The sequence below is a fragment of the Coregonus lavaretus genome, assembly GCF_964263955.1.
Source record: "Coregonus lavaretus genome assembly, chromosome: 12".
NCBI classification, from domain to species: domain Eukaryota; kingdom Metazoa; phylum Chordata; class Actinopteri; order Salmoniformes; family Salmonidae; genus Coregonus; species Coregonus lavaretus.
Genome location: NC_139999.1, coordinates 39,982,987 through 40,004,292, shown reverse-complemented (window position 1 = coordinate 40,004,292; position 21,306 = coordinate 39,982,987). Strand labels below are relative to the sequence as shown.

Here is a 21,306-nt window from a genome sequence, read left to right as displayed (position 1 = left end):
TGCAAAACAATTATATTTACAAGCTATATTTCAGTGTCACAAAACCCACTAAGGTATGATATTCAGATACAATGTTTACTTCTAAATGTGCAACTCAGTAGGTCATATACAGTTTAAGACAAGTGCAGAATGTTATTTTGTGCAGTGCCCCACTCAGGTCAACACTAACTGCGTAATGTCTGTCAACGAGCACCACCAGGATCAGCCAGCACTACTGCATTACTGCATTTTGACTCCTGGCCCACAGCAGTGGAAAGAAAGGTCTTGTTGCTCAATATTATCAGCTTTCAGAATACATCATTATTGCCCAAGCTGCTCTTAGCTAAGAAGGGGTCATTAGACCTTAGGGTGGGTGAGTGTCACTGAGTTACTAGGTCTGCCGGGGGAGACATGAGCTCCCGTGGATTGAGGCTTGCCACCAAGCAGACGTCGTAGGCATCATGCATCAGAACGCGGCGGGCCACCACGGTCCAGCGGTTCTCCCACGGGTCGAGTTCCAGGATGTCCTTGATTATGTCTTCATGACGATCTGAGGGAGACAGGGATTAGGATTGGCCAGGAATATAATTGTTGTCACTATTGGAATCACTTTACTGACAATATAACTGATTTCAGAATAACTGTTGTGGCAACACATGGAGTGTGCTACCACATGGTGGAGAATGCTGGCATTTTAAAGAGTGGTGTGGCAATCAAAAGAAACAGCATTCATCTACAGTCAACTTGTTTAGTTCTTAAAGGGACAGGTCATCTTTTACTCAAACCTGTGCCACGTGATGTCACAGTTTTGTGAACAGTGGAAAGGAAAGTAGGTTTAGTCAGAGAGGAAGAGGCTAAGCGAGAGGGATAACTGGGCCCAAAATCTGTCTTCTCCAGCAGGTGGCGTTTCTTTTCCTTATTTTTTTCGCTCATGAAGCGAGGAGTTTTTGTATGGAGGTCAATGAGAGTGTCCAATTTGGTTTGCAAAAAAATTAATGGCTTATTTGCTACATGTGGTTTATTTGATCTAATAGAAGTTTCATAATACTTAGGGTGTTACGAGTGTACTGATATAAGTAAGACACGTGACATTCTAGCAACTTTGAGAAAAAACACTTTATATCGAAGTTGTGCCTGTTGTTCACACGCGTCTGCCCTCTCATTGGCTAGAATGGTCCCGCCTGATCTTGCCTCCTCCCGACTGCCTTCCATTTTTGAAGACATTTATTTTCATTGTTAGAGCAGCCACTTTTTGGTCAATATAATGGATAATCTCTGGTTTAGTTACCCGCCCCCTTGTAGTATCCACAGACATAAAGCTTGCCCCCCACCACCGCGGCGTTGGAGGCATTGCTGCGTAGGGATAGCTGTGGAGAGGGCATAGTGGGCCCATCCCTCCAGAAGTCTCCATCAGGGTTGTAGATCTCCACAGCATCAAGGCAACGACGGGACTGCCCACGATCAACCCCCTCACAGCCGATACCTCCTGTTAGAACACAACTGGGTTAGTACGGTAACATTTATTCCTTGTGTTGTCAAGTGTTAGTTTAAAAATAACTCTTGAAATCTGATTTGTCCAAACATACTGTTTATGTTGAAGGTTGAGGGGTTAAGGGGTTTCACTAGGACAGTGTTTCTTAATCCTGGTCCTAGGGACCCAGAAGTGTGGACATTTTGGTTTTGGCCCTAGCATTACACAGCTGATTCAAATGCTCAACTCATCATGAAGCTTTGATGATTTAAATCAGGTGTGCGCAGTAGTGCTAAAGCAAAAACTAAATTGATCCTGGGACTAGAAACACTGCTCTAGGAAAAAACAGATACTAGAGATCAAATTATGAGGAATAATCACTGGTTGCTGATACAAACTGACCATCATCGTCATGACCATCATGAAACTAATTGAGAGCAAACGGCCAATTGTGGTATTTATTTACTTAATCTCACCCATCACATAGATTTCTCCATTGAGCGCCACAGCACCACAGCGATACTTGGAGTACTTCATGGGACCCAGCTCTGTCCACTTGTTTGTCTCAGGGTCGTACTCTAGCAGACGGTTGCTCAAGCGGTCTGGCTCGTCGTCCATCCGCCAGGACTGCCAGGGGAAGTGACAGAACAGGTGCAGAGTTTAGAGAAGAAGGAGGGGATAGAGAGCGGGCTCACAGTCGCACACTGACACAGATAGTGTGTCTCTTTGCTGTCAAAGCTGCGCAGCGTCAAGCACAGTGTGTACATGAGTGAGAGTGAGGGACTCCAAAAATACATGGGTGTTGTGAGACTGAATTAAACAAATGTGAAATGCCCCCTTGGCCTTCCTGCCCCCACATTGCACACACACACACACACACACACACACACACACACACACACACACACACACACACACACACACACACACACACACACACACACACACACACACACACACACACACACACACACACACACACACACACACACACACACACACACACACACCTAATAGAGTCTAGCGTTCACTGACTGTTCATCTATATCAAACCCCTTCTCTTTAGTTCATTACCTGTGGAGTTCGACCCCCGAGCACGTAGAGGTGGTCCTTCAGTCGGACCACGCTGTGATAGGCCAGCGGTATGGGTAGCGGGGCGGCGCTACGCCAGGGCCCGCCCTGCAGGGACCAGCGCTCCACAGAGTTGGTGATGAGGTACTGGTTCTTCAGCTTCATCTGGCCTCCCAGCAGGTAAATAGTATCACCCAGTGCCCCCAGAGCGTACGAGTCTCTGTACTCTGCTGAGCTCAGGTGCTCCCAGGTCCCCTGGGCCTCCACCCTATACCTGAAGAGGACAACAAAACCAAAGTCAGGGACAGGGGTTAGGAGATTCATCCTATTTTAGTGAGACTCCACCATGCTAAAATAAACACAGGCAGGCCTCTGGTCTGGTGTTACTGACAATCATTCTCACACTGTCACTCCACCTGGCCCCACACTCTACCTGGCCCCACACTCCACCTGGCCCCACACTCTACCTGACCCCACACTCTACCTGGCCCCACACTCTACCTGGCCCCACACTCTACCTGTCAACACACTCCACCTGGCCACACACTCTACCTGTCAACACACTCTACCTGTCAACACACTCCACCTGGCCACACACTCCACCTGGCCCCACACTCTACCTGGCCAAACACTCCACCTGGCCCCACACTCTATCTGTCAACACACTCCACCTGGCCACACACTCCACCTGGCCCCACACTCTACCTGGTCACACACTCCACCTGGCCCCACACTCTACCTGTCAACACACTCTACCTGTCAACACACTCCACCTGGCCACACACTCCACCTGGCCCCACACTCTACCTGGCCAAACACTCCACCTGGCCCCACACTCTATCTGTCAACACACTCCACCTGTCAACCCACTTCACCTGGCCCCACACTCTACCTGGCCACACACTCTACCTGGCCCCACACTCTACCTGTCAACACACTCCACCTGGCCACACACTCTACCTGGCCACACACTCTACCTGTCAACACACTCCACCTGGCCCCACACTCTACCTGTCAACACACTCTACCTGGCCACACACTCTACCTGGCCACAGCACATAAATAGTACCTGTCTCTCATCTCTGACGAATAGTTATATTATTGTTGATGATCTCATTCACACACAGAGCTCATGATACCGTTCTTCCAGATTCCTACCTGAATATCTCCACATTCCTGTCCGTCTGCCTGGCCATTTTCCTCACCCCTGCCTCCCCGGCCACCACAATCTCGTTGCCTTCGGTGACGACCCCCGCACACACGAATCCCAGAACGTCTCCGTAGCGTGGGGACGTGATGTAGTGGGTGCGGCCCGTGGAGGGGGCGTAGCAGAAGCTGCGATCAGAATAATTTCCATACCGTGATCGGATCCCTCCGCCCTCGTTGCCGATGCAGAGCAGCAGATCCGTGGTCTCCATCCCATAGCGGAGCTTCAGTTTACGGGGTGAGGAGGCCGGGTGCATCCCTGTGGCCTCCAGAGCCTCCTCCATCATCTCCAGACACTCTGCATCTGCCAACAGAGACATATTCCTCTTCATAGCCTCCCTCAGGTAGTCAGGGGCCACCAAGGCGAGACGCACCTTCCTCAGGAGCTCAGCCAGGTGCCTACTCCGCCTGTCCTCCACCCCATCCCCCGGAGTGTCCTGCCTGACCCAGCGCAGCACCATGTCCAGGATGGTCTCCTCCCGCGACACGTTGAGGTCGTCGGAGCTCAGCAGCGCCCCCAGTTGGTGGGCCTCTAGTTCCAGAATCTCCTCGCTCATACACACGTGAACGAAGTGCGTCCGCAGGTATCTCTGGGCATGGTCGGCCAGCTCCTCGGCTCCCAGGTCGCGGGAAAAGTAGTACACCCCTAAGCAGTTGAAGGCGTCCATGTTTTCCCTCATGTGGCTCTGGCAGCGGTTGAACACCTCGTCCATCTGCAGGAGGAAGGCAGCGACCGAGACCCCTTGTACATTGGCGTTGTTGAGCGGGAGCTCGGAACAATACATGTAGTTTAACAATAGACCCAGGCTATCGGCTGGTGTGTCACGCAGAAACACTTCCCTAGTACTACACTCCCGCAGGCCGCAGGTGAACATAACCCGGAAGTAAGGGCTGAAGGCTGAGAGGACCACGCGGTGGCAGGGGAAGCTGATGCCCTCAGCCACTAGCACCACATCTGTCAGCTTCTCTGTCTCCCTCATCTTCCTCAGCTGGTCCAAAAGACCCAGACTGTGTTTAGCTCTCAGATCCATTTGGTTCGAATGTCTATTCAGGAGTAGTAATAACTCAGAAAAAATAAAGAAAAATTAAAATAGAATAGAAATAAATAAAATATAAATAAATATCACTAAGTGGCAGTGTAAACAAGGAGGTTCTTTATCTGAAAAGAAGAGAAAGAAAGAAAGTTCTATGTTGATCTGATCAAGCCCAGTAGATCGTTTACGTTTATGTCAGTAGAGTTTTGTTGTAATCTAAGTCATTCTGTAAAGATTTGAGAGTTAAAAGGCCAGTCACTATCTTCAACTTTGTAGTTCTGTCATTGTCAATATAAATCAGTAAGTATGAAGAGCCTTTCTTACTGGAATTCCCATTACCCACACTGACACTTAGACCACAGCATGAGCAGTACAGCAACAATGCCCTGTCTGCCGCAGTGAAACCAGAAATCCATGTTAAACAGGGATATATCATCAATATCATCTCCCACCATGCATTGTGTTACTAAAGTATTTCACCCCTTTACTCTTTTGCTCTTTGATCACACAGTAGCCAAGCCAATGCCATCCCGTCCTACCGGTCAGTGGGAATCCTCCTTTTCTAGTAGACCGTCATTTTCCTCAGCCAGCCAGGCTGCAGGCGTTGTTGTTAATGTGGCTGAATGCATCTGGAATTAGGGTCAGAGATAGACAGGCAGCCTAGCTATCCCCTCTGAAACACAGCACTGTTTACCCTCCCCTTCCCTCGCTGCCTGCCTGAATGCCCTGGCCCTCTGAGCTGAGCAACAAACCTTAAAATAGACTGTGATATGGCCAATGGAACGGCAACTGGGTCAGAGGCGGCATGCATGTAGGGACGAAGGAGACTCACACATGATAATGTTGTGTAATGTTGAGCAATGCTCATGTCGAATTTCACAAGTATAATTGGTATTCTTTTCTATTGCTATATTTTGGGGGTGTCTCGATCATGTGTAGGCTTATGTATCTGTGGAATGGCACATGGAACCAACTTGTGGCTTGTATTCGAATTTCATGACATCACTCTCTTAAAGTGACTACAGTCATTTTAAATGATAATAATCACAATATTCGTAATAATCATAATAATTAACAATGATGCAGATGATACTTCGTTCATACCAATCAAAAAGATATTACATTTACATTTACATTTTAGTCATTTAGCAGACTCTCTTATCCAGAGCGACTTTCACTCAACTTCTGGCATTGCTTCACTTTCAAGTGCTCTGAAACATTTTTAAAACCAAAGTGCACACAAAGTCATCTTTTACACATTTTCAAAACCGGAAAACCGGAAATGGCACAATAAAATAAATAAAAAGGCAACATAACGGACGTCAGGATAGTGAAATACTTCAACTAGAGGTCTGCCTTCATTTTTTTTTTTTTAAGATGGCTCAGTAATCTGAGGAAGAGAGAAGATGGGCACACACCAGTTATACCGTTGATCATATACCATTGATTGTTGTTAACATGTGTCATATCATCGCCCTTCTAAATTGTACAACCAATAGATGGCTAGATCACTGCTTATAGAGAAAGGATGTGTGTCACAGACAGGGTGCTTGACAAGAACACGAGTGACAGTTAACAGTACTTCCTGTTGTGAACAGGAAGCAGGAAGTAGCTGCACGTGGAGGGCTTTACATTAACTTATATTAACCTCAGGTGGTGTAAACCATAGAATTAGGAATTAGTAATTTCATAGGATCTCTATGGTGTAAACATCCTGAACAGAGAAATGAATGACCCATATGACCCCTACAGCTATTGCAAAACTAAAATAGTTTTAATGAGGGCATTTCTCTGTGATATCCTGTGTAGCATTTAAATCAGAAAATGCTATATGTATGCTTTCAGAAAGTATTCACACCCCTTGACTTTTTACACATTTTGTTGTGTTACAACTTGAATTTAAAATGGATAGAATTGAGATTTTTTGGTCACTGGCCTACACACAATACCCCCTAATGTCAAATTTTTACACATTTATTAAAAATGAAAGGCTGAAATGTTTTGAATCAATAAGTATTTAACCCCTTTGTTATGGCAAGCCTAAATAAGTTCAGAAGTAAAAATGTGCTTAACAAGTCACATAATACAGTGGGGGGAAAAAGTATTTAGTCAGCCACCAATTGTGCAAGTTCTCCCACTTAAAAAGATGAGAGAGGCCTGTAATTTTCATCATAGGTACACGTCAACTATGACAGACAAATTGAGGAAAAAAAATCCAGAAAATCACATTGTAGGATTTTTAATGAATTTATTTGCAAATTATAGTGGAAAATAAGTATTTGGTCACCTACAAACAAGCAAGATTTATGGCTCTCACAGACCTGTAACTTCTTCTTTAAGAGGCTCCTCTGTCCTCCACTCGTTACCTGTATTAATGGCACCTGTTTGAACTTGTTATCAGTATAAAAGACACCTGTCCACAACCTCAAACAGTCACACTCCAAACTCCACTATGGCCAAGACCAAAGAGCTGTCAAAGGACACCAGAAACAAAATTGTAGACCTGCACCAGGCTGGGAAGACTGAATCTGCAATAGGTAAGCAGCTTGGTTTGAATAAATCAACTGTGGGAGCAATTATTAGGAAATGGAAGACATACAAGACCACTGATAATCTCCCTCGATCTGGGGCTCCACGCAAGATCTCACCCCGTGGGGTCAAAATGATCACAAGAACAGTGAGCAAAAATCCCAGAACCACACGGGGGGACCTAGTGAATGACCTGCAGAGAGCTGGGACCAAAGTAACAAAGCCTACCATCAGTAACACACTACGCCGCCAGGGACTCAAATCCTGCAGTGCCAGACGTGTCCCCCTGCTTAAGCCAGTACATGTCCAGGCCCGTCTGAAGTTTGCTAGAGTGCATTTGGATGATCCAGAAGAGGATTGGGAGAATGTCCTATGGTCAGATGAAACCAAAATAGAACTTTTTGCTAAAAACTCAACTCGTCGTGTTTGGAGGACAAAGAATGCTGAGTTGCATCCAAAGAACACCATACCTACTGTGAAGCATGGGGGTGGAAACATCATGCTTTGGGGCTGTTTTTCTGCAAAGGGACCAGGACGACTGATCCGTGTAAAGGAAAGAATGAATGGGGCCATGTATCGTGAGATTTTGAGTGAAAACCTCCTTCCATCAGCAAGGGCATTGAATATGAAACGTGGCTGGGTCTTTCAGCATGACAATGATCCCAAACACCCGCCCGGGCAACGAAGGAGTGGCTTCGTAAGAAGCATTTCAAGGTCCTGGAGTGGCCTAGCCAGTCTCCAGATCTCAACCCCATAGAAAATCTTTGGAGGGAGTTGAAAGTCCGTGTTGCCCAGCGACAGCCCCAAAACATCACTGCTCTAGAGGAGATCTGCATGGAGGAATGGGCCAAAATACCAGCAACAGTGTGTGAAAACCTTGTGAAGACTTACAAAAAACGTTTGACCTGTGTCATTGCCAACAAAGGGTATATAACAAAGTATTGAGAAACTTTTGTTATTGACCAAATACTTATTTTCCACCATACTTTGAAAATAAATTCATAAAAAATCCTACAATGTGATTTTCTGGATTTTTTTCCCTCATTTTGTCTGTCATAGTTGACGTGTACCTATGATGAAAATTACAGGCCTCTCTCATCTTTTTAAGTGGGAGAACTTGCACAATTGGTGGCTGACTAAATACTTTTTTCCCCCACTGTAAGTTCAATGGACTCACTGTGTGCAATAATGATAACAAGATTTTTGAATGACTACCTCATCTCTGTACACCACACATACAATTATCTTTAAGGTCCCTCAGTCGAGCAGTGAATTTCAAACACAGATTCAACCACAAAGACCAGGGAGGTTTTCCAATGCCTCGCAAATAAGGGCACCTATTGGTAGATCGGTAAAAATAAAAAAAGCAGACATTGAATATCCCTTTGAGCATGGTGAAGTTATTAACTACACTGTAGATGATGTATCAAAACACCTAGTCACTACAAAGATCAGTAGCGGCGCGTGGGTAAAATCACTGAGGAAGCCTAGCCAAGCCAGTAAAAAATCGATACTACAACCTATGTTGTGATAATTGCGTTGTTTGCTCTATAACCCATTCGTTCATACGCCATCATGCTATACAATAAGGCAGTGACAACAAAAAGCAGCAGTCACACAGTGGCGGGAATAAATTCAACTACACATACATTTCTTCCATCACAAAACCGGAGAGCAACATCTGTCCTGTGAAGTCAACAAAGCAAACATTGCATGTAACAAACAGTTATATGACCTGCAACATGGTCAAGCAAGTTAATGTTTGACAGTTTACTAAACAACTACTGATTTAGAACCACGGAGTTACCACAAGTCAGCACAAAGACAACAGACACTGCCTCCACTATTCCAGCACCAGTTTAATACACTAAAAACAAACTTAAAAATACCAAAAAACGATTTAGTCCAATCAATGTTGCTAAATATCATGTGGCTGTCCATGGTACTGATTTTAGTGCGTGTGCGCACAAATAAAACATGTTTGGGACTCACACTACTTGTAGACTAGTTGAAAGCCAATGCCATCCTCCTCTCTTTCATGTTGACAAAACGGTCTATAGCTCTGTCATACAGTACGATTTTAGTTTTTGTTGTCATAGGCTACCTAGCTAAAATGCTTGCTAGCCTAACTTCCTCGCATGGGCAACAATGAATCAGCTAAGTTAGCTAGTTAGTTATCGTGAGCCTAAAAGGGCTAGGCCGCATCTAGGCTACAGTGGCACAACATCTTAATTTATGGTTAGATCAGAATCACTGTCATAACCATGCTTGAAAATATGAAGAGTGGTACTCGGTGATGTGTTGGATTTGCCCCAAACATAACGCTTTCTATTCAGAACCAAAAGTTAATTTCCTTGCCACATTTTCTGCAGTATTACTTTAGTGCCTTATTGCAAACAGGATGCATGTTTTGGGAGAAAAAAAAATATTCTGTACATGCTTCCTTCTTTTCATTCTGTCATTTATATTAGTATTTTGGAGTAACTACAATGTTGTTGATCCATCCTCAGTTTTCTCCTATCACAGCCATTAAACTCTGTAACTGTTTTAAAATCACCATTGGGCTCATGGTGAAATCCTTGAGCGGTTTCCTTCCTCTCTGGCAACTTAGTTAGGAAGGTCGCCTGTATCTTTGTAGTGACTGGGTGTATTGATACACCATCCAAAGTGTAATTAATAATTGCACCATGCTCAAAGACATATTCAACGTCTGCTTTTTAAATTTTTATCTACCAATTTTTATCGTCTTTGCGAACCATTGGAAAACCTCTCTGGTCTTTATGGTTGAATCAGTACTTGAAATTCACTGCTCGACTGAGGGACCTTACAGATAATTGTATGTGTGGGGTACAGAGAAGGGGTAGTCATTTAAAAATCATGTTAAACACTATTATTGCACACAGTGAGTCCATTGAACTTATTATGTGACTTGTTAAGCACATTTTTACTCATGAACTTATTTAGTTTTGCCATAACAAAAGGGTTCAATACTTATTAACTCGAGACATTTCAGCTTTTCATTTTTTATTAATTTGTCAACATTTCAAAAAATATAATTCCCCTTTAACATTATGGGGTATTGTGTGTATATCAGTGACACAAAATCTCTATTTAATCAATTTAAATTCAGGCTGTAACAACAAAATGTGGAAAAAGTCAAGGGGTGTGAATACTTTCTGAAGGCACTCTATGTACAGTATGTCGTCTTCCACCTTGAGTCAATAATCTATAATTTGCCTGATGTTGCTTTTTCCATATCCTGTGTGTGTGTCTGTTTGTCTACTGTACTAGAGCTGTCAGTAATAGATTACAGGACTAGTATGTCATCAGTTACAGGCTGCCTGGTGTTTTCATGGTTCATTAGCATCACTTTTGCAGTGTAAGGAATCTGGTGGAAACACCTCCTTCCTATGACCGGAGTGCAATCCGGACATCCTGAAATGGGGCTCTTGATGACTTTGAATGACCAAATATGAGGTGGAAAAATGCCTCCTAGTTAGCCATTATAGGCTATGCCCTACAAACGATCAACCCCTGACCCCTGAACCCCCTCCACACAGACACACACATATAAAGGAGGATTAAAAGATGTAGTGGGAGTGGTGACAGTTCTCTTATCTCTTAGAGTGACAGAACCTCAGTCAATGGAAATGCCCACCGTGCTTTGGGTGAAAAAGTAAACTTTTTAGTAAACCTGTTTTATTCGGTGTTTGGAAAACACCTCCCTTTCACCTGTCATATTGTACAAAAGGGGGACTGACAGGCACTTCAAGCGGCTTACACAGGGAGGACGAAATAGCCCAACCGGGTTCTTATATATATAGTCAAGTAAGGTTATTAGACGAGGTGGTATGGGTACGGGGCGGAAGGCTAGGGGGTACAGAGTGGAGAGGGATGTGCTGGATGAGCAGAGACTGGAGGAGCTGGCTCAGAGAATGGACTACTCTGACACTCACCCTTCCCTGACGAAGCAGCTAAAAGAGTCCTTCAGGTAAGGCACAGAAGGTGTGTGTGCGTGTGTGTGTGTGTGTGTGTGTGTGTGTGTGTGTGTGTGTGTGTGTGTGTGTGTGTGTGTGTTTGCACACACTAGTCGAAGGTGTGTGAATGTGTGTGTGAGTTTCTGATTTATTGCAAATAGATGGGGTAAATCTTTTACGACATGGGTCTAGTGGATCATGCTCAATGCTGCCTGTCAGCTGGAAGAATATACTGTCGGTTAACCTTTCTTTCTATACTAACCCTAACTCTAGGTTCAAATAAAATAAAATTAAAATAAAATATTATTTGTCACATGCGCCGAATACAACAGGTGTAGACTTTAATGTTAAATGCTTACTATGAGCATTTTCCCAATAATGCACAGTTAAAAAGTAAGAAACATTTGCAAAAAAGAGAAAAGGAAATAATAACAGAATAAAATACAGTAACGAGACTATATACAAGTAGTACCGGTACAGAGTCAATGTGCAGCGGTACGAGATAGTTGAGGTAATTGAGGTAACATGTACACTACCAGTCAAACGTTTGGACACACCTACTCATTCAAGGGTTTTTCTTTATTTTTACTATTTTTTACATTGTAGAATAATAGTGAAGACATCAAAATTATGAAATAACACATATGGAATCATGTAGTAACCAAAAAAGTGTTAAACTAATCAAAATATATTTTATATTTGAGATTCTTCACATAGCCACCCTTTGCCTTGATGACAACTTTGCACACTCTTGGCATTCTCTCAAACAGCTTCATGAGGTAGTCACCTTGAATGAATTTCAATTAAAACAGTTGTGCCTTCTTAAAAGTTAATTTGTGGAATTTCTTTCCTTCTTAATGCGTTTGAGCATTTGTGACAAGGTAGGGGGGTATACAGAAGATAGCCCTATTTGGTAAAAGACCAAGTACATATTATGGCAAGAACAGCTCAAATATGCAAAGAGAAACGACAGTCCATCATTACTTTAAGACATGAAGGTCAGTCAATACAGAACATTTCAGGAACTTTTAAAGTTTCTTCAAGTGCAGTTGCAAAAACCATCAAGCGCTATGATGAAACTGCCTCTCATGAGGACCACCACAGGAATGGAAGACCCAGAGTTACCTCTGCTGCAGAAGATAAGTTACCAGCCTCAGAAATTGCAGCCCAAATAAATGCTTCACGGAGTTCAAGTCACAGACACATCTCAACATCAACTGTTCAGGCCTTCATGGTTGAATTGCTGCAAAGAAACCACTACTAAAGGACACCAATAATAAGAAGAGACTTGCTTGGACCAAGAAACACGAGCAATGGACATTAGACCGGTGGAAATGTGTCCTTTGGTCTGGAGTCCAAATTGGAGATTTTTGGTTCCAACCGCCGTGTCTTTGTGAGACGCGGTGTTGGTGAACGGATGATCTCCTCATGTGTATTTCCCACCGTAAAGCATGGAGGAGGAGGTGTTATGGTGTGGGGGTGCTTTGCTGGTGACACTGTCTGTTATTTATTTAGAATTCAAGGCATACGTAACCAGCGTGGCTATCACAGCATTCTGCAGCGATACACCATCCCATCTGGTTTGGGCTTAGTGGGACTATCATTTGTTTTTCAACAGGACAATGACCCAACACACCTCCAGTAAAAATACTGTACTGTATATGTAGGTAGGGGTAAAGTGACTAGGCAATCAGGATAGATAATAAACAGAGTAGCAGAAGCGTATGTGAAGAGTGTGAAAGTGTGTGTCTGTGAGTGTGTGTGTGTGTGGTGTCAATATGCATGTGTGTGTGAGTGTATGTAGTGTGTGTGTGTGTATATATGTGTATGTGTGTGTTGGAGAGTCAGTGTAGTATGTGTGAGTGTGTGGGTAGAGTCCAGTGAGTGTGCATAGAGCCGGTGCAAGAGAGTCAGTGCAAATAAAAAGGGGGTCAATGCAAATAGTCAGGGTGGTCATTTGATTAACTGTTCAGCAGTCTAATGGCTTGGGGGTAGAAGATGTTCAGGAGGCTTTTGGTCCCAGTCTTGGCACTCCGGCACCGCTTGCCGTGCGGTAGCAGAGAGAACAGTCTATGACTTGGGTGGCTGGAGTTTTTGACAATTTTTAGGGCCATCTGACACCGCCTGGTATAGAGGCAGGGTGCTCGGCCCCAGTGATGTACTGGGCTGTACGTACTACCCTCTGTAGCGCCTTACAGTCAGATGCCAAGCAGTTGCCATACCAAGCGGTGATGCAGCCGATCAAGATGCTCTCAATGGTGCAGCTATATATCTTTTTGAGGATCTGAGGGCCCGTGCCAAATCTTTTCAGCCTCCTGAGGGGGAAGAGGCTTTGTCGTGCCCTCTTCACGACTGTGTTGGTTTGTTTGAACCATGATAGGCCCTTAGTGATATGGCCACCGAGGAACTTGAAGCTCTTGACCCACTCCACTACACACCCGGTTCAACCTTAACCTTAACCTCAACCCCAACCCTAATTTAATGTCCACATCCCGGTTCAACCCTAACCCTCAACCCTGACCCTATCCCTCTTCTGTCTGTCTGTCACCCCCCTGCCCCCCCTTCCCAGATGTACTGTACCCAGGCTGAAGCGTAGTGTGGTGGGCTGTCTGCCTGTACTCTACTGGCTGCCCCGCTACTCTATCTGGGATTATGGCATGCCGGACCTCATCTCTGGTATCAGTGTGGGCATCATGCACTTGCCACAAGGTACAGTAAGACCACAATCCCATGGGTTAATCACAAAAGACTAGTATCCTTAATAACAACATGCATTTCAATGGTCATAATGTGAACTTCATGTACAGAATATGTACAGACCTAGTGGAAAATAATAGTTGAATGATTTATTGGCTAGTGAGGCTGTTTTAACTAGATTCCTCTATACTCTGTGCAGGTATGGCATATGCATTGCTGGCCTCCTTGCCCCCAGTGTTTGGGCTGTACACATCCCTCTACCCTGCATTGGTCTACTTTTTCTTTGGGACGTCCAGACATATTTCCATAGGCAAGTGGACAGAAATATGTAGTATGTGATTGGTTGATAAGGACTAAGATTAACACTCCCAGTCAGTCCAATTCTTTTTGTACATACAAATGTACATACACAGATGTCGTTATGTTGTGTTTGTGTGCAGGTACGTTTGCGGTGCTCAGTATCATGGTTGGAAGTGTGACAGAGAGGTTGGCTCCAGACAGGAACTTCCTGGTCATGATGAATGGGACTAACCTGACTGAGGTGAACATCACTGCCAGGGACTCGTACAGGGTGCAGGTCGCTGCTGCTACCACCGTCCTAGGAGGACTCATCCAGGTCATCAATAAAAACTAAAAACAATACAATACAACATAACACAAGACAATAAAATATGCTACATTATGCTTCAATCCAATGCAATCCAATTCAATACAATACAAGATATCACAAATCAGGCATTCGTAGATCATTTATCCTTACTATGACTGACAGTAGGAATATGTTGTGTTTGAATGTTCATGCTTCCACTTGTAGGTGGTGCTGGGGCTGGTGAAGTTTGGGTTTGTGGGTACGTACCTGTCAGAGCCACTGGTGCGAGCCTACACAACAGCAGCTGCTGCTCACGCTGTGGTTGCTGTGATCGCACAGCTCTTTGGGGTGTCAACCACACGCTTCAGTGGACCCCTGTCACTGGTGTATGTGAGTACCATGCGTGTGTGTGACACTTTAACTCAACCCCAGCACAAAACCCTAAACTAATATAATATTGGTGTAACTCTTGTCCACAGACCCTTGTGGAGGTGTGCTCCAAGCTACCTCAGACCCATCTCCCCACACTGGTGGTCAGTAGTGTATCCATGGTGTTTCTCATCGCAGCCAAGGAAATCAACTCTGCCATCAGCGCCAAACTGCCCGTGCCCATCCCAGTGGAGCTCACCACAGTCAGTTACTATGATACTCTGTCCCCTGTCTCACCGTCTTACGGTCTATTGTTAATCTACATCCCCTGTCGTTCTGTCAGTCTCTTCCTTATGTTTTTCTACAAACATTTATTGATCTTTCTTTTTCTATCTTGATTGGTCAAAGATACATTTGAACTTGAAATATTTGACATTGGTTATATTCGTTTGGGTATGTCAGAGATGTTTTTTCTGTCTAGTCTAGTTCGCGTTGACAAGTTTTGGCTCCTGCATAGAAAAACTGAAATGTAGAAGAATGGGCCTAGTCTGAAACAGAAGAGCTGAGTCAACTATATGTGACCGTTCCAATGTACTGTATTAGTGTCGTACACAGCAGAAACAGGTGATTCATAACTAATGATTAGGGACACTTCTGGCTTCTGATTGACCCAACCTACAGTATGTTCACTAAATGATTGATGTGATGTTACCCTTGCAAAATTCCCATTATTTGTCCAGTTGTATTGAGAAGATTGTGACATAGTTGTATTGAAAAGAGTGTTTCTATTCTGATAAAGATTGTGGCAGCGACGGTGATATCGTCCTACACCCACCTAAACGGCAACTACACAATCTCAGTAGTGGGGGAAATTCCCAGCGGGTCAGTATTTAGAGTGAAAAATAGTGTTTTTTTCACTCAACAGTATGCGTGTGTGTGAGTGATATAACGTGTGTGAATGTGTTTGTTTGTGTGTGAGAGAGAGAAACATGTAATAATCATTAATACCTTGTTAATCTGTCAAATTGTAATCCTCATGACTTTTTCTTGACCTCTTCCTGTTGACCGTTTCTCTTCCTGGTATGTTGTTAATTCTTATTACCGACCCCTGCTGGTTCATGGTTGAAACCTCTGGTACTAGCCTGACCTCCATATCCTCTGCTTTATTCAGCCTGGCTGCCCCCAGGTTACCTGATGCTAGCCTGTTTAGAGAGGTCATGGGGGATGCGTTTGCCTTAGCTATTGTGGGCTATGCCATCTCCATCTCTCTTGGGAAGACGTTTGCACTAAAACATGGCTACAAGGTGGACAGCAACCAGGTGAGACAATCCCTCTTATCATACATTGTTCCAACACCATCAAAGCAACTGAATCTCTTACAATCTACACAAGCTGTACCATCTTCCCATGAATTCATTTGATCTTGTCGCGCCTCATAGGCCACCATAACTGAAATCGCTCTGCAATACAGTCCAAACAAAGCTCTGTCTGTTACACTCACTAGACGCACACTCACCTCGTCCATCCTCTCCTATCCCCTTTTCTGCTGTCTTCCTCCTCTCCATCCATTTCCCTGCTGTAGGAGCTGGTGGCGCTGGGTCTCAGTAATGCTGTGGGGGGATTCTTCCAGTGCTATGCTGTCTGTTCCTCCATGTCCCGTAGTCTCATCCAGGAGAGTACTGGAGGCAAGACACAGGTGAGAGGAACACTGCGGGACTCCTACTGTACACCATTCTGAATAATACAGGAGTGTTTGCTATATTAATGCTATAGTCATGCATGTAAATGCATACACACAATGAATGTGTGTAGGTAATGTAAAAGCAACATGAATCTATGTTTTGTGACAGATGAAAGATACAAATGATGTATTGATTGCGTAAATCGATGTGATGTCCAATGTCTTTACTGCAGATGGCTGGAATGGCCGCTGCTGTGATAGTGTTGGTGACTGTGCTGAAGCTCGGGCCTCTGTTCCAGGAGCTGCCAAAGGTATGTCTCTACTTCAGCTATATACTGTATGTGTGTGTGTGGGAGAGTGTGTGATAGGAGATAGAATGCTGTTTGTATGTATTCTTTCTACGTCGTTTATATATATTCGTCTATTTAAGTGTTTGCGGGTGAAGTATGAGGTTTCGAAAGTGTGTGTGCGTTTTATACTGGTTGTAGCCACTCTTATGTTTCTGTGTGTTTCAGGCAGTGCTCGCAGCCATCGTCTTTGTGAACCTGAAGGGCATGTTCAAGCAGTACTATGACATCATCACTCTGTGGAGGAGCAGCAAAGTTGATCTGGTGAGAGGAGATATGTACTTCCTTATACATATTACACACATCTTCTCTGGTTGTGAATGGTCGATATAGTTGAATATAATTGAAAAACACAGTAACACTTTGTTTGCAGGGTATCTACGCAAGGGCGTCATCACACATTCATAACCCATTCATAAACATTACCCTGTTCCCAGGTGGTGTGGCTGGTGACCTGGGTATCTACACTGCTGTTTAACCTGGACATGGGCCTTGGTGCCTCCATCACCTTCGCTGTGCTCACTGTTATCTTCAGGACCCAGCTGTAAGACTGCTCTTCCACTTCTTCAACACTGTATAGTTTTCACCAAAAAGCAAAGCATCAGCAGGTGCCATGTGGCAATTCATCTTGGAACTTTTAAACAGCTCTTTCAGGCCAAAGTCAGTGATTGGAAGCCAAAAACCAACATTTGATAAAGAATTCAGAACAAAAAAACAGCATCCATTTAATAATTATACAGTAGCTCTGACAGAGAACTGGAGTGCTCTGGTGGTGACCCAACTCTGCTGTTCTCTCTTTCAGTCCGAAGTACTCAGTTCTGGGACACATTCCCGGGACAGAGCTCTACTTGGACATGGAGACCCACAGAGAGGTGAGAGACAACAGAATATAATCATTCTATTTCTATGGGTGAGACAGCAGACCTTGGGAGGCAGCAGGAAGAGAGGTAGTGGTGGCACGGTCAGTGGGTAACCATAACCTTGTCGTTTGTTTGTGTGTGTGTGGCAGGTGAGAGAGGTCCCTGGCATCACTATCTTCCACTCCTCTGCCACCGTGTACTTCGCCAACGCTGACCTCTACCTGGAGGCGCTAAAAGAAAAGGTGCCCTTTTCCATACAACTCTGACAGTGACACTCATTTGCACTTCATGTGATACTCATTTGCACCTCATGCTCTACAGGGTGTCGAAAGCGCTCCCCGTTCAAAGGCACTTAAATTTTTTTGTCTTGCCAATTCACCCTCTGAATGGCACACATACACAATCCATGTCTCCAGGAGCGCAACTTTGGTTTTAGAAGTGGGGGGGACATAATTATTATAATTGTTTTAATCCAGTCGGATAAACACTCCAAACAGCCTAACCGACCGCTCGGAGGCATCCGCATGATCCTAAAGCACACCGTTGCCTCGTTTTGTATCACATTCCAATGATAAAACTGGGGGGGACAAAAATGCAATTTCAGAATGTGGGGGGGACATGTCCCAATTGTCTCAAAGTTAAAAAATCCTTCTTTAACCTGTCTCCTCCCCTTCATCTACACTGATTGAAGTGGATTTAACAAGTGACATCCATAAGGGATCATAGCTTTCACCTGGTCAGTCTATCTCATGGAAAGAGCAGGTGTTCTTCATGTTTTATATACTCAGTGTATAGGGAATAGGGTGCCATTTGAGACGCAAGCCTCGTATTTCGTGACTGTAGGCCTACATTTGGAGCATGCGTTTGATGTGATGATAACAGATGGAGTAACTCTGTTTAGAGCGGGCTTGATATCAGCAAGATGATCATCTACAAGAGAAGACAGGAGGCCAAGCAGAGACGCAGAGAGAAGAGAGCTGAGAGAAGAGCTAGGAGGGAGGCCATGAGACAGGTGAGACACTGGAACCGCCATTCATATACATTTGAACAACACATTCCGAACTACTCAGGAATCCATCTGGACATACATAAACTTGTACAGTATAAATCTACTCATCATATCTACATCATATCTCAACTAATCTATACATTATTTAGATGACAGAGAGCCATGATGCTGCTCTTTCTCTATCTCCTTATATGGCAGGTTTTACAAACGTGGTGTAAATTAACGTGTTGTCTATGTGTGGACTGTGCAGAGGCATGCTCTGAGAGCGGCAGAGCAGAAGACAGGAGTCTTCTCTGTAGAGGAGGAGGCGGGGCAACGGAAGGAACCAGAGGGCGGAGATGGAGACAGGGAGGAGTCACTGGGAGACGACCAACCAGGTTGGTGCGGCCGCGAGAACGGCACCGTGTTCGTCATGCCAACAACGCCCCGCACGCCCGATGATCACTGCAGCTGGGAGTACCTGAAGGGCGGTAAAGACCCAGACAGTGCCACCCTGGGGGCAGTGTCGGAACTGCAAGATGGGGATACTACCACTCTGGGGTCCAGTAGTGAGGATACCCTGAGCCGGGAACTGGATAAGGTCTCCCTGGGTTCGCTCGGCAAGTGGACCTGGGACATCCACTCCATCATCCTAGACCTATCCACGGCTAACTTCATCGACACCGTGGCCATCAAGACCATGGGAAATGTGAGTGGGTGATGATGAGGGCATGGAAATGATGAGATACAAGAGATGGCCTTGTATTGAGAGAAGAAAATCAGGAATGTAGGTGCCCTCAATGAAAGGTATAGGGGAGAAAAATATTAGGATGACAATGGTTTGGTAGGTTGAGATACAGTAAGAGTTTAAGATGTTAAAAGTGGAAAACTACAGAAGTGGTTATCCTCCTGTCCTGTTTTGACAGATATTCCACGACTTTGGTGAGATTGATGTTACTGTCTACATGGCTGGGTGTCAGAGTAAGTAACCCCCCTATCTGTAGCTAATAAATGAACAACTCATTACTTTGAATAGGATGTGTAAATAACTCTCACTTGTTCTATCCAGTGTCTGTGGTGGAGCAGTTAGAGCTGGGAGGGTTCTTCTCTGAGTCCATCACTAAAGGACGTCTGTTTGCTACTGTCCATGATGCTGTGCTGCACTGCCTTGGCCACCAGGGAACATCAACGCCCAGCTATGAGTATTCTCTGGTGAGAGACGTGAACATCTGCATGCAAAAACAGATACAATACAATCATTCAATACAGTTCAATAGAAGATACAATATGGAAGACTGTATATTGCTTTCAACAAGTTAACCATGTCTGTAAATATGTCATTGCAGGAGATGCAGTGCAGCACCAAACTCTGAGGACCCTTACTGAAGTCTGACGTCTTTGTATATTTGATCCTTTTGAAAAGTGACTTTCAGTTGGGAATATAGTATACAGGTATATACTGTGTATATATATGGTAATTCTAATGAAGTAATCTATTTTTCTTGCAGCAAGATCAGTGTATGAAACCTTACAATGTATCAACATTTCAATAAAATGCTTAATGATTAAATAAATGGCTACAAAAAGTGAAAGGTACAGTAAACTCCAACATAGGGTTGCAAAACTACTGATAATTTACCAAAGTTTCCGAAATCTTCGGTATTTTGGGTAATTAACAGGTAATCTCTGTTAATCTATGGTAATTTTGGTAATAAATATTTACATAACTTTTATAAAATGTATTCATATGAAGTGTAAAAAATATAATCGTTATGTGTTCATATTGTCCACGAGTTTCTAGTGGATAGACCATATGATTTAAGAGAAAACAGCTTAATTAATGAATAAAAAGTGTCTAATCAACAATGCCATAATTGCCAATTAACTCTGCAACTCTTCCAACTTTTTTTTCACAACTGCCAAGAGTTTGGCTCCAAAACATTTACAAAAACCACATAAAATAAATAAAAGTGGAAGAGAATTACGGATATTTTATGCTGAAACCCTCATATTAAACACCAACAGTATTCACTTAGTTTATGGGTTATATTTGGGATAATGTTTTACAGCTTTGTCATTTAATATATTTTTTATATATTTTTTAAAATTAATTTATATACTTTACATGTTATGAAATTTCAATAAAATCCTGAAAGTTTCTATGGGTCTGCCAGTGTTGTCACGAACAGCTTTGGCAATGGGCCTCACTCCCTCCTCTGTGACTCCACTGAAATGAGAGAAAAAACTCTATATAATTCAAAAGTAAACTTTATTTGGAGCAGAGGAAAGTGATTCAGTGCATTTTGAAACAAACGCCAAACAAGGTGAACAACACAACGTGGAAAGTGAAAAATATGGAATAAATAAGTAATAAATAATACTTAAAATAAATAGAAATTCAATACCTGTAGTAGGTTGAGAAGTAATGGATGCAAGTGACATACAAATAAATATATATATGTATATACATAAAAAATGTATAATAAATAAACAAACTAACAAATAAAT

General features: G+C 43.7%; 2 protein-coding genes across 4 annotated transcripts; one reads left to right on the top strand and one right to left on the bottom strand.

Moving 5' to 3' along the window:
* Positions 1–56: 56 nt before the first annotated feature.
* On the bottom strand, positions 57–15,990 carry LOC311138641 (kelch repeat and BTB domain-containing protein 12-like). 3 transcript variants are annotated; one of them, XM_084173416.1, is made up of 7 exons: positions 15,931–15,990; positions 14,497–14,594; positions 3,680–4,440; positions 2,525–2,795; positions 1,927–2,077; positions 1,268–1,465; positions 57–529 (listed from the first exon to the last, which is right to left on the bottom strand). In XM_084173416.1, exons 3-7 carry the CDS (start codon positions 4,438–4,440, stop codon positions 360–362), a joined length of 1,551 nt encoding a protein of 516 aa, XP_084029542.1. In that variant the 5' UTR covers positions 14,497–14,594; positions 15,931–15,990; the 3' UTR covers positions 57–359. The 3 variants fall into 3 exon arrangements, with proteins under 3 accessions (XP_084029542.1, XP_084029541.1, XP_084029540.1); XM_084173415.1 differs by lacking the exons at positions 14,497–14,594; positions 15,931–15,990 and adding an exon at positions 5,301–6,600 and having other exon boundaries at positions 3,680–5,151; XM_084173414.1 differs by lacking the exons at positions 14,497–14,594; positions 15,931–15,990 and adding an exon at positions 5,301–6,600 and having other exon boundaries at positions 3,680–4,886.
* On the top strand, positions 10,320–20,400 carry slc26a6l1 (solute carrier family 26 member 6, like 1). The gene is made up of 19 exons (XM_084173438.1): positions 10,320–11,281; positions 13,837–13,976; positions 14,164–14,274; positions 14,405–14,580; positions 14,779–14,943; positions 15,033–15,185; positions 15,722–15,804; positions 16,094–16,241; positions 16,505–16,618; positions 16,837–16,914; positions 17,119–17,214; positions 17,388–17,494; positions 17,753–17,822; positions 17,960–18,052; positions 18,712–18,822; positions 19,070–19,507; positions 19,725–19,779; positions 19,868–20,010; positions 20,145–20,400. Exons 1-19 carry the CDS (start codon positions 11,142–11,144, stop codon positions 20,169–20,171), a joined length of 2,448 nt encoding a protein of 815 aa, XP_084029564.1. The 5' UTR covers positions 10,320–11,141; the 3' UTR covers positions 20,172–20,400.
* Positions 20,401–21,306: the final 906 nt, after the last annotated feature.

What these genes read in the sequence shown, in the direction of transcription:
- LOC311138641 (XM_084173415.1), bottom strand. Translation starts at nt 4,758, where the DNA reads ATGGATCTGAGAGCTAAACACAGTCTGGGTCTTTTGGACCAGCTGAGG. An exon ending in AGGAATGTGGAGATATTCAG is followed by an intron (nt 2,796 to 3,679) that starts GTAGGAATCTGG and finishes TGTCCTCTTCAG; the next exon opens with GTATAGGGTGGAGGCCCAGG. An exon ending in TCGGGGGTCGAACTCCACAG is followed by an intron (nt 2,078 to 2,524) that starts GTAATGAACTAA and finishes TTCCCCTGGCAG; the next exon opens with TCCTGGCGGATGGACGACGA.
- slc26a6l1 (XM_084173438.1), top strand. Translation starts at nt 11,142, where the DNA reads ATGGGTACGGGGCGGAAGGCTAGGGGGTACAGAGTGGAGAGGGATGTG. An exon ending in ACAAGGTGGACAGCAACCAG is followed by an intron (nt 16,242 to 16,504) that starts GTGAGACAATCC and finishes TCCCTGCTGTAG; the next exon opens with GAGCTGGTGGCGCTGGGTCT. An exon ending in CTACATGGCTGGGTGTCAGA is followed by an intron (nt 19,780 to 19,867) that starts GTAAGTAACCCC and finishes TGTTCTATCCAG; the next exon opens with TGTCTGTGGTGGAGCAGTTA.